This window comes from Eleutherodactylus coqui, chromosome 2, assembly GCF_035609145.1.
Source record: "Eleutherodactylus coqui strain aEleCoq1 chromosome 2, aEleCoq1.hap1, whole genome shotgun sequence".
NCBI classification, from domain to species: domain Eukaryota; kingdom Metazoa; phylum Chordata; class Amphibia; order Anura; family Eleutherodactylidae; genus Eleutherodactylus; species Eleutherodactylus coqui.
This window is the reverse complement of record NC_089838.1, coordinates 27,895,995-27,908,419: the sequence shown is the minus strand read 5'-3', so window position 1 is coordinate 27,908,419 and position 12,425 is coordinate 27,895,995. Positions and strand designations below refer to the sequence as shown.

Here is a 12,425-nt window from a genome sequence, read left to right as displayed (position 1 = left end):
GATAGCAAAATGCTGCTATTCTGCTAGCTGATACTATCAGGATAGTACAGGATCAGTGAGAACCTATTAGAGGAGCTAAGGTACAAACAGTGCCTTGGCACCCACTATGACTGTCAGATTTGTATGCCCTACATAAATGGAGATCCCCAATAAGGGAGAAAATAAATGACTTACCAATTTATGGCAATCTTTAAACATGTCATCCCATAAAATATCACAGGCATTCTCCACCGCGGCTTGCTTCAGGACATTGCCTTGACAAAGGGGCATGTTGGTGATGGCAGTGATCTGTAAGAAAAATAGTCCTACCTTGTCATCTGACAATTAAAGGGGTGTTCTCATCTCAGCAAAATGTGACCATGGCAAGAATATGACTGCTTATCAGGCGGCTTCGCGGTTGGGATGATGAAAACAGCTGAGTCAGCTCGTTTCCATAACTGTCATGGAAATCAATGACAGTTCCGCGAGCAGCATAGCACGGCAATCTACATTGTTCTGTAGTTCCTGAGATATGGTAACAGTGTAGCTTGCAGTGCTATGCTATGTAACTCCTGCTGACTTCTATGGGAGTTCTAGTCACAGAGTAATACATGGAACCTGTCTATTTGAGTCCTACCACATTCTGGGTGGCAGGGGCAATGGGGGGCTTTATCTCAAGATAGCTGCGCATCCCAGCGACTGGCCCCGCACCTATCAAACTTTTATGGCATATCCACTGGATATGCCATAAAAGTCTGACATGGCATATCCCCTAAATGAAAAGACAAAAATAATTGGCTATATAAATGATCAAGCAGATCTTTGAGGGTGGAGCATGAGGGTCTCTCTCTCTCTCTTTGGTTTTCTTTGAATCCCTTTGTCCGGCACCACACATTTCGAGAATGTATGCATTAGAGGTACTTTATTCCAGAAATAGTACCTCTCACATCCAAAGGCAGTGTCTAGGATTGCAGCACAGTACCGTTCTGCAATAAAGCAGTCTTATACTTTTTATATCATACAACCCCTTTAATGCTTGGGGTATTAAATTGTACCTCAGTGTAAAAAAATTGTGGACATGAGGATTACTCTAAGGCCTCATGTCCACGGGGAAAAGAAGAATTAAAATCCGCAGCGTTTCTCCCGCACGCGGATCCGCCCCCCATAGGGATGCATTAGACACCCGCAGGTAGTTAAATCCCTGCGGATGTCATTTTTCCCATCAGGCGCGGATCCGCGTGCAGGAAAAAAAATGGACATGCTCCATTTTCGTGCGGGTCTTCTATTGAAGCCTATGGAAGCCGTCCAGATCCGCGGGAGACCTAAAATCAGAATAAACTCACCTGCTCTGGGTGATGCAGATCTTCCTTCGTGGCCGGATCTTCTTTCTTCGGCCCGGCGCATGTGCGTGGCACGCCGCCGGCGTGCCGACCACATCCGCCGGGCCGAAGAAAAAAGATCCGGCCGCGAAGGAAGGAAGATCCGCATCGTCCGCAGCAGGTGAGTTTATTCTGACTTTTAGCCTTATGTCCGCGGGGCAGGAGGGACCCTCAGTGGATTCTACATGGAGAATCCGCGGCGGGCCTGATTTTCCCCGTGCACATGAGGCCTTAGAGGTTTCTGGTTCTCACCGTTTTACCCCTTTTTAAAAAAAAGATCTGGTCTTTGCTGTAGAGAATCTCCATGTTATCTCCCAAGAAGTAGTCTCAGCGCAGTGAAAACTGTCCCAGACGGGTTAAAAGATGCCTAGCGTGGTACCAACAGGTAAGGAAGTAATCAATATGACAGGTCGAGGACAGGACAGGTGGAGTTCATGCAATGCAATATTCAGGCAGAAGGTCAGGGCACGTGGTGTTCATAGAAAGCATACTCAGTATAATGAGCCGAGGTCAGAACAGGCAGACTATGGGAAACCTGGGTAATCAGACAGAGTCAAAACCAAAAATCAAGCGGGGTATATACGTACCTTCATAGAACCACTAGAAACCTTTTGCTTAGGCACCAACCAGTGAGGGGAGGTGCCTTAAACAACCCAGGTATGACTGAGATAGACTGGAGACAGGAAAGCTGGGTGTGTACACTGGCCCTTTAAGAAATAGGCATGTATGCACCCAATGGGTGGAGCCAGTAATAAAAGAAACAATGGGGTGTCTTCTTTTCTTATATTCTATACAGACCATCAATATATTATATTTGTTCTCAAAAAGACACATACATAGAACATAAAATACATGGATAATGGGAGAGTAAAATATATTACAAATCAAGCAAATGAAAACTTCTACTGTAATTTACAAATTCAATTTACTTAAATTATTTTTTAGAATTTATTCCTTTTTTTGTTTAAAATGTAAATATATACAAATACAGTAAAACACCGTGACATAAGGCCTCATGTCCACGGGGAAATTTGGGCCCGCACTGATTCCCCGTGCAGAATCCCGCAGCGGGTCCCTCCTGTCCCGCAGACATGAGACCAGGAAAATAGATTATACTTACCTGTCTGCACGCTGCGGTTTTCCCCTCTGTTGTGGCTGGATCTTCTTTCTTCGGCCCGGCGGACGTGATCGGCACGCTGCCGCGCGCATGCGCCGTGGACACTTTTTTGCTTTTTAAACTCCTGCTTTTCCGCGGTCCTGCGGCACAGCACAACAGCTGCGGTTGGCGCCGTGGGACCAGACGGCTTCCACGAAATGGAGCATGCTGCGGGTGGATTACCGCTAGGGTAAAATGACATCCGCAGGTATTTAATTATCTGCGGGTGTCCAATGATTCCCTATGGGTGCGGATCACGCGTGCGGGACACCCACGCGGAATTCCAAAATTCTATTTTGCCCATGGATATTGGGCCTAAAGTCTAAAATAACATTTTTTTTTCCATAGAGTTAAAATAAATAAATAAAAATGAGGAGCTGCCGTAAAACACTGTAAAACACTCTTTATACTCACCATTGCAACATCAGCACAGGAAGGCTTCACTTTCCAAGAATTTCCAAAGTTGCTCGGGTTATTTTCCACCTGATTATTACTACTCATCAAGTCGTTGTTTTCAATTCCATCAAAGTTTCCACACAAACCACAGACTTTGTTCTGGGACAGAAAATGAGAAAATGGGAGCAAAACACATTTTTTTCTAAATTGGTTAAACCAACATGAGATATTGCTATATTCCAGCAAATGTTATTTGGTGAGTAGTGTGCACTGGCGCATTCCTCGTCCCACTGCAAAATGTCTTGTTTTTCAATGAATTTACCTTTGTTTTAATTTATGATTTTACTTTTTTTTCTTAAGAAAAGTTAGAAATTAAAAAAAAAATAAATAAATAAAAATTTTGGTCAAAATTTTGTTGACAACATGTCATTAATTTTCTTATATCCTAAAATGTTTATGGTTCTGTGATGTAAGACCTCCCTACACAATAGTGATGCAACTATTTTTAACCCTTTGCAATCCAATTTTGGATTCACGGTTTCCTAGGGTGCTTTCTCTTTCTGCCTTTATACAATGGCGCCATCTGCTGGCTAGAGCCAGTATTGCAGTATGTGACCTGCTGGAGAGGCCTCAACAGCAAAGCGAACGGCAATATATAGTAAGAATACCCTGATGGACATCTTCCGACATCAAAGCTGCACAGCCTTTAATCAGAATGTCTTCAGACGTCAGACAGTGGATTGGAAAGGGTTAATGGTTCACTTTAATTTCCGAAAAGGTTTCGAAAACTGTACAAAGAGATGAAAGTTCAACAAAGTACTTTATTCATTGTAAGGCCTCGTGCACGGTACCATGTGATAGACACAGAATGGTCACTTTAGTAGAGACCCTGGCCCTTTCATGATTGGAGCTTCCCTGTGTGGATACTAGACTGCTAATCCCAAAGGGCAGCATAAAATCAAATGGGCAAGTTAACAGTTTCAGTGTGAATCCACACTAGAATGGGAAAATCCATCTCTATGCAATATTTTGATACTAACCCTAAAGACTTATGCAGACAACCATATTATGGATCCATGTTGTATAGAACTGCAATATGGTGATTAAAGCCATACGATATTTCTTATTGTACTCTGAGGCTTTATGTTGCTGCATGCTCCATCATGTGACATAGTGGAAGCATAGGGGAAAATATTGTGCCTCACACAAGCACAAGGCTGCAGCACACAAAAGTACCTATGGGTCCATAATACACCACCGGGACTACATGTGCCACCGTGCAGGGTCTAGGCTGAAAAAGGACAAATGTCCATCCAGTTCAGCCTGCTTACACCCCCCATGTTTATCCAGAGGAAGACAAAAAAGACAATGAGGTAGAATTTACCTTCCCGACTCCATAATGGCAGTCAGAATAGTCCGTGGATCAACACTCTTCAGAGAAATGTTCCGTCTTAACTCTAAGTCTGGCTGTCAGAAGATCCACGGATCAACAATCCTACCAGCTATTTAATGTCTATATCCTGTAATATCGTATCACTCTAGAAAGACATCTAGTCCCCTCTTAAACTCTTCTATCGATTTTACTATCACCACGACCTCAGGCAGAGAGTTCCACAGTCTCACTGCTCTTACAGTAAAGAACCCACTTCTATGTTGGTGATGAAACCTTTGTTCCTCTAGATCTAGTGGATGCCCTCTTGTTACTGTTGCAGTCCTGGGTAGAAATAGATCATGGGAGAGATCCTTGTATTGTCCCCTCTTGCATTTATACATAGTTATTTGGTCGCTCCTTAACCGTCTTTTTTTTCAGGGTTAATAATCCCAATTTTGATAGATGTGAGATAGATAGATAGATAGATAGATAGATAGATAGATAGATAGATAGATAGGAGATAAATAGATATGAGATAAATAGATATGAGATAGATAGATAGATAGATAGATAGATAGATAGATAGATAGATATGAGATAGATAGATAGATAGATAGATATGAGATAGATAGATAGATCAATATGAGATAGATAGATAGATAGATAGATAGATAGATAGATAGAAAGATATGAGATAGATAGAAGATAGATAGATAGATATGAGATAGATAGATAGATAGATAGATAGATAGATAGATAGATATGAGATAGATAGATAGATAGGAGATAGATAGATAGATAGAGAGATAGATAGATATGAGATAGATAGATAAATAGATAGATATGAGATAGATAGATATGAGATAGATAGATAGATATGATATAGATATTAGATAGATAGATAGATATGATATAGATAGATAGATATGAGATAGATAGATAGATAGATATGATATAGATAGATAGATATGAGATAGATAGATAGATAGATATGAGATAGATAGATAGATGGATATGATATAGATAGATAGATAGATAGATAGATAGATAGATAGATACATAGATATGTGATCGATAGATATAAGAGAGATGGATAGATATGTGATAGATAGATAGATATGATATAGATATAATATAGATAGATAGATACGAGATAGATAGATAGATACACTGGCGTACATATAGGGGGTGCTGGGGGTGCGGTTGCGACCCGGCCCCTGAGCCCCTGGGGGCCCACGGGGCTTACTTTCCGACACTGACTGACTGCACTTACTTTCACTATGGTCTCTGCGCAGGCAGGGAGCCTCTCCTGCACATCGGTGTTTCCTCCCAGGACCTCCGCTCAGACCCCTCCCCCATCTGGTTCTCCAGCACAGAGATCATCAGAGGGGAGGAGTCTGAGCGGAGGTCCTGGGAGGAAGCGCCGATGTGCAGGAGAGGCTGCCTGCCTGCGCAGAGACCATAGTGAAAGTAAGTGCAGTCAGTGAGAGGGAACGTCCTCGGTATGATTAAGAGGGGGGAGGGGTGTTCTGTGTGTGATGGGGAGTGGGGGTGAGTGAGGGGTGTTCTGTGTGTGATGGGGAGTGGGGGAAACGAGGGGTGTTCTGTGTGATGGGGAGTGGGGGTGAGTGAGGGGGCTTCTGTGTGTGATGGGGAGTGGGGGTGAGTGAGGGGTGTTCTGTGTGATGGGGGTTGGGGGTGAGTGAGGGGTGTTCTGTGTGTGATGGGGAGTGGGGGAAACGAGGGGTGTTCTGTATGATGGGGAGTGGGGGTGAGTGAGGGGGCTTCTGTGTGTGATGGGGAGTGGGGGTGAGTGAGGGGGCTTCTGTGTGTGATGGGGAGTGGGGGTGAGTGAGGGGTGTTCTGTGTGATGGGGAGTGGGGGGGACAAGGGGTGTTCTGTGTGATGGGGAGTGGGGGGGACGAGGGGTGTTCTGTGTGATGGGGAGTGGGGGGGACGAGGGGTGTTCTGTGTGATGGGGAGTGGGGGTGAGTGAGGGGGGTTCTGTGTGATGGGGAGTGGGGGTGAGTGAGGGGGGTTCTGTTTGATGGGGAGTGGGGGTGAGTGAGGGGGGTTGTGTTTGATGGGGAGTGGGGGTGAGTGAGGGGGGTTCTGTGTGATGGGGAGTGGGGGTGAGTGAGGGGGGTTCTGTGTGTGATGGGGAGTGGGGGTGAGTGAGGGGTGTTCTGTGTGTGATGGGGAGTGGGGGGGGGACGAGGGGTGTTCTGTGTGATGGGGAGTGGGGGTGAGTGAGGGGGGTTCTGTGTGATGGGGAGTGGGGGGGGACGAGGGGTGTTCTGTGTGATGGGGAGTGGGGGTGAGTGAGGGGTGTTCTGTGTGATGGGGAGTGGGGGTGAGTGAGGGGGGTTCTGTGTGATGGGGAGTGGGGTGAGTGAGGGGGGTTCTGTGTGATGGGGAGTGGGGGTGAGTGAGGGGGGTTCTGCGAGCCGGCACCTGACTTCACTATTAGAGGTATGCTAGAACCGAGCCGCTGTATTGGTGACTAAGGGCTCAATGCCACAGCCGTAAGCCTACAACACTGTGGGGGACCACCAGCATCTCACACATTTCCCAGCCATGCACGCTGCCGGCAGGGACCACATATGGCTTTGTGTAGCACTGCGCATGCACAGGGGGATTCTTTTTTTAATTCCCCACTCTGTTTAGAGTGACAATGCGTATGGAAACAATGTAATGTGTATGGGCAGCGTATCATACAAGTGTACAGGGCTCACGTTACGTGGTACACAGAGAAAGAGAGCATGCTGGGATTACCACGTGTGCATAATACGTGGTGAAAACCTGGTCGTGGACATGAGCCCTAACATGTTATAAAAGTTAGCTCATGCTGTCTCCAATGTATGTGTGCCTGTATGTATGTGTATATATCATTATTTTTTTCTTTCTTGGGGAAGCAGAGCGTGCCTTGAGGCTTGTGTTCTGGATGTTTTAAAAATCTAAAACCCCTGATTACTAATGAGCCATTGATGGGTCATTAAAAAAAAACAGTAATGTAGCTAAAAGTGATATACAAGGAGTAGCTGTGAAAAGGAGTGGTGGGTGGACGGGTCTGGAAGGGGGCCCCAAGCTAAACTTTTGCACCCGGGCCCATGAGCCTCTAGCTACGCCCCTGGATAGATAGATAGATAGATAGATAGATAGATAGATAGATAGATAGATAGATAGATAGATAGATAGATAGATAGATATGAGATGAGATAGATAGATAGATATGAGATAGATAGATAGATAGATATGAGATAGATAGATAGATAGATAGATAGATAGATAGATAGATAGATATGAGATAGATAGATAGATAGATAGATAGATAGATAGATAGATAGATAGATATGAGATAGATAGATAGATATGAGATAGATAGATAGATAGATAGATAGATAGATAGATAGATAGATAGATAGATAGATAGACTCTCCAGAACAGTTAATGTGCCATGGCTCTGGTACTGCAATGTAATGCGCCAACTCTGATTTCTGGTGGACAAACACAGTAGGGGCATTAACAAAGAAAACTAGAGGGGGAGTTCACTGTTTTGTTTAGCATGATGTCAAATTGAAAACAGACATAATAGATGGGGAATAATAACGTTCTAAAGGCAAATATTTCAACTGAGAAAAAGGAGAAAAGTCAACAGTAATAAATAAGAGCTTAGTCAAAAACTACACATATAGCGTGCGTTTCACAGGTCACGTCTGGTGCAAATATTGCAGCGGTCACCTGTCAATCACTGTAGCACATTGGCTGACACCAGAGGTTTAACACCTTAACAAAGAGAGCAATACACTGAAGGAGAAAGGCAAAATCCAAGCAGGACAGAACACCTATATCACACATTGATCACACTTTAAATGATCTGATGTAGCCAAACGCAGCCCGCCGAAATGGGATTTCAAAGGGAGTAAATAAAAAAGCTTTGGGAAAAGTTAAAAAAAGGGCATTTTTAATTGAATTTCAAGGAAAATTGTTTTTTTTTGTCATAGAGCTTACATTCTACTGTTTCATTACAAGCACAATTGTATAGGAAGCCAATGTGTTTTACAGTATTTTCTAAAACAAATCAGGTGATAGGAAAAATGTGAAAATTGGAATAATATGAAAAGCTTTATACGGGCGGTGCCATTCTTGAACTTTAACCTAAGTTCTTAGAAGTGAAGTAAGTTAAAGGGGTTGTCTATAGGCCATATCAGAGGAGCTATTCCGACTACTTGGGATTCCCCTACTTTCCATTAGTCAGTATGTTGAGCCCTCTATCTGCCTGTGCATGTATGTGTATTATTTCTGGACTTTATATATGTTCTTGCTGGAACCTTCTGAAAGTTGTCATAACTGTTTTTTACTCAACTTTGCTGCTGTGGACAAACAAGAAGTGAGCTGCCCATTGATTGGCTGATGGAGTAAGTATAAAAGGCAGGTGCTATTCCAAAGCTAGCTTCTGACTCAGCAATATTTACTGAGAACAGAGAGTCTTGTGAGGAGTGAGCTGCCCCAGTGCTACTTCATAGCTGGGTTTTCCTGTACTAGAGAGAGAAAGCGCAACTTGGATTCCTGGAGTGGCACTACCCAGCTGTTGCAACACAAGTGCGAGAGTTAAGTCTGCTAATCATCCAAAGAAACATCAGCTGCAATTAACGTCCATAAGTGCTGAGCCATCAAAGGGATAGAGACCACCAATGAGAGCAGATAGACAGAAAGCTAATATCTGGATAATCAGATGCTGGAAGCCAAGATGCTAGGAGAATGACACGTGACTGCTGAAGCGTTTGATTGGCTGAAGCAGTCAGGTGGTAGATGTTCCTACACAATGACTGGGAGGGCCACTGGGCTTCAGAGCTGCATCTATACTATACTATAAAGCTTCTAGAACAAAGAAAATTGTATACTGTGTCCGCTAGCCATCTAAAAAAGAGATATAGAAGGAGCTTGTGAGCTTTTGTCTGTCAATCAGTTTCTCTCATCCAATCAATAACCCCCAAAATGTTCCCATTTATTATGATTGGTTTAAGGAAGAGAAAATAATTCTACATATTGTCCTTTCCAGATTTACCCAATAAGAACCAAGCGCTGTAAATGTATGGCACTTGTCCTGGGCATTAATCCTGTGCCATAGTTAAAATGTGCTGTGGGATTAAGGCTGCAACTCTTGCAATACAGCAGTAGCAGATCAGGTCCTCAGTTGTTAGTTACAGCCGAGGACCACAAGGAGTAGGCAGAGGCGCTTCTGCTTTCTCTGTTGCAGGCTATGTAGTGCTTAATTAGCATTATATAGTGAATAGATAAAGCAGAAGTGCCGCTTCTGTTATTGGATCTGGTGATAATAGGATTGCCGTGTGTCCCTCCACAGCAGAGCTGTAGGGTCTTAGCAGACCCAGACCAGCTTTCCAGTGACTACTGTCATTACAGGGGTGTCCCAGTTACAGATAAAAAATGTGAAATAAATAAAAAATACAATGTGAAAACCCCCTAGAGGTCTTATATGCTGTCATGCGGGACAAAAGTAAGTTTAAAAAAATATACAGAATAGAAAAATATATAGAGATAAAAAAAGAAAACAAGCCACCGCTGGCGACAACCTTAATCATCGCGATATGCATCCTGTAATCAGAGACTAAACACATTATATACCAAAACATTTGAAACGCAATGATGAACCCATTCCTGTACTTCGTTTTTTTGCACAAATATACTTATTTTTCAAAAATAAACAACTATAAATTAAAAAAATATGTTCTTAGCTTTTAACCCCTAATAAAACTACAAAAATGGAAAAAAAATTCTGTGAAAAAAGATATTTTAAAAATAGCCCTATATCTCATGGGGAAAAAAACATATCAAAAAATAATTTTGGTAGCTGAAGAAAAAAAAAATAGGGCCTGTGAAACCACCTTAAAAAAGTGTCAAATCCCTAAAACGTGCCTGGTTCTTAAGGACTGAAACACCCTGGTCCATAAGGGGTTAATTCTAGGCACAGTGTATTAAGAGAAGTGTTTAATTCATTTACGTTGACTTGAAACTCAAATCTGAAAATACTAATTATGGAGTTTTTGTTTTAAACTCTTCTAGAAAGAGAGATTAGCTTCATTTCTCAGCACTGTGGCATCAGAATATATTGTGAAGCAGTTATCAACATGTTCAATCATGTCTCATAAAGGTAGCCCCTGCCCATTATTAGGGTATATGGATGTCATAGAAGGGGTCACCCACTCAAGACAACGAGGAAGGATGTAATTACCCTTAAGGCTCCTTTCAGGGTAACGTAGATTCTTTTTCCTTTATCCCATGTAACGGATATTTCACTTCCAAGTGTCAAAATATAGTAGTTACCAGATTGCTGTATGTCAAAGCCAATCTCATTGCTCAGAGGTTTCCTGATATTGACCTAAAGAAAAAGAAGTATGGTGAAATTAATATAGAGCTCATTCGTTTTTTGCCCTTCCAATCTAACCTTAATTATAATGGGGCAAATATACTAAAGTGATTGTGCTTAGCTCTTCTCATAAAATACTGCAAAATTTGGCAAATGTTTGCTGTATAATGTTGTATCAAGATGTAGACTTATTTCTGAAGCTATAGCACCCAAAAGAATTATCCACTGCACTTCGCTAGACAAGGAGGCATGGTCTAGCAGAAAGAGGCGTGAAAGGTAAACTGCTGACTATCCACAGCCACCACTAAAGGGAGGGGGGGGAGTTGACAGGACTTGTTATTTGTATAGCGCCAACTTATTCTGCAGTGCTTTCAGGTCATTTTATTTATTACCCGCCAGGAAGCTGGGTACTCATTTTACCGACCTCGGAAGGATGGAAGGCTGAGTCAACCTTGAGCCGGCATAAGAGAGTTTAGGATCTTAATTAGAGATGAGGGAGCACGCTCGGTAAGGTCAGTTACTTGAGCGAGCCTCGCTCATCTCGAATAACTGCCTTCTCCTCCGAGCTTGCTCAGGGGGGCGGTGGGGGTGAGCGTCGGGCGGCGGGGGGGAGAGAGAGAGATCTCTCTCTCACTCTCTCCCCATCTCCCCTCTGCTCTTCCCCGCCGCCTCCCGCCCCCCGCTGACCCCCAAGCAAGCTCGGAGGAGAAGGCGGTTACTCGAGATGAGCGAGGCTCGCTCGAGTAACTGACCTTACCCAGCGTGCTCGCTCATCTCTAATCTTAATACATACTATTAGCCAGCGAACGCAATGATAAGACAGCAGGCTGTAAGGTTTTAGTTTATAATGGGGTTGAGACTAAACAAAAGATCAAAACCAAAACATTTGGTTGCAACCACTGTAGGTGAAGGTGGTGCCACCAGATGTGTTCAAACATCACTCCAAGGGTCTTCATGGATGTCACCGCATCTTGTAAGGACACAATGTTACATATAGACCATGTGCACAGAGATCTTGATATGTACTCACTAAGAAGAAAATCATTGCAGAAGTCACTTCTCGAAGTGTCGAAGCAGCTATAGGATCCTAACGAGAGGTGCTCAAGGGATTATGCTCAAAGTTCATAAATTACAACATAAAGTCGCAAAATGCAGGAAAACGTCCAACACTTAGTACCGGATCCAATTGTTTATTAACTTCTAAATGCCAAAATCTGAGTATGGAGAATAAGCAGGTGTTTGAGCCAATGGCCATTTCATGCACACCTGTGCACCATATCAAAGGCCTTGACAGGTGTGAACAAGACTCCTATCAGCCAGCACACATGCTTAGCCTTTCTACTAAATGTATGGCTCCTATGAGCACCAAATCATCATTCAACACCTTTTGATTCTGGATCTTCATGAGGTCATTTGTAATGATCAAGCTGTATATATTGTTAAAATGATACATTATGAAGAAATTCACAAAATCGCCACACTATCTACTGTGAATGCCTGTAGTGATAAGCAAAGTTTTGAAAAGTTTGTTTAGGCCAATTCACTGACTTTCGGCAAAAAGTTTGGTTCAGTCCGAATTAGTTTGAATTGAACCGAAACTTCACCAATACCCCTAAAACTGATGTAGAACACTGTCTAAGACACATTTAATTCCTGTGGAACACTCTTAGGTCACATGTATTTAAGTACGTTTTAGCCGTTTTTAGGCAAAGTTAATGAAGAAAAAAGAAGGAAAATGAAGGAAAAAGGAGTAAG

The 12,425-nt window shown here is 42.9% G+C and overlaps 1 protein-coding gene and 1 long non-coding RNA gene across 2 annotated transcripts in view; one reads left to right on the top strand and one right to left on the bottom strand.

Moving 5' to 3' along the window:
- VWF (von Willebrand factor) overlaps nucleotides 1-12,425 on the bottom strand; it is a 167,834-nt gene that overhangs the window by 74,614 nt on the left and 80,795 nt on the right. The window contains exons 22-24 of the mRNA XM_066590522.1: nucleotides 10,536-10,682; nucleotides 2,929-3,069; nucleotides 175-288 (exon numbers count right to left, since the gene is read on the bottom strand). Of these exons, the coding sequence (XP_066446619.1) occupies nucleotides 175-288; nucleotides 2,929-3,069; nucleotides 10,536-10,682 (402 nt within the window). The remainder of the gene's footprint in view (nucleotides 1-174; nucleotides 289-2,928; nucleotides 3,070-10,535; nucleotides 10,683-12,425) is intronic.
- LOC136611202 (uncharacterized) overlaps nucleotides 1-12,425 on the top strand; it is a 124,238-nt gene that overhangs the window by 111,108 nt on the left and 705 nt on the right. The gene's annotated exons all lie outside the window — the stretch shown is intronic.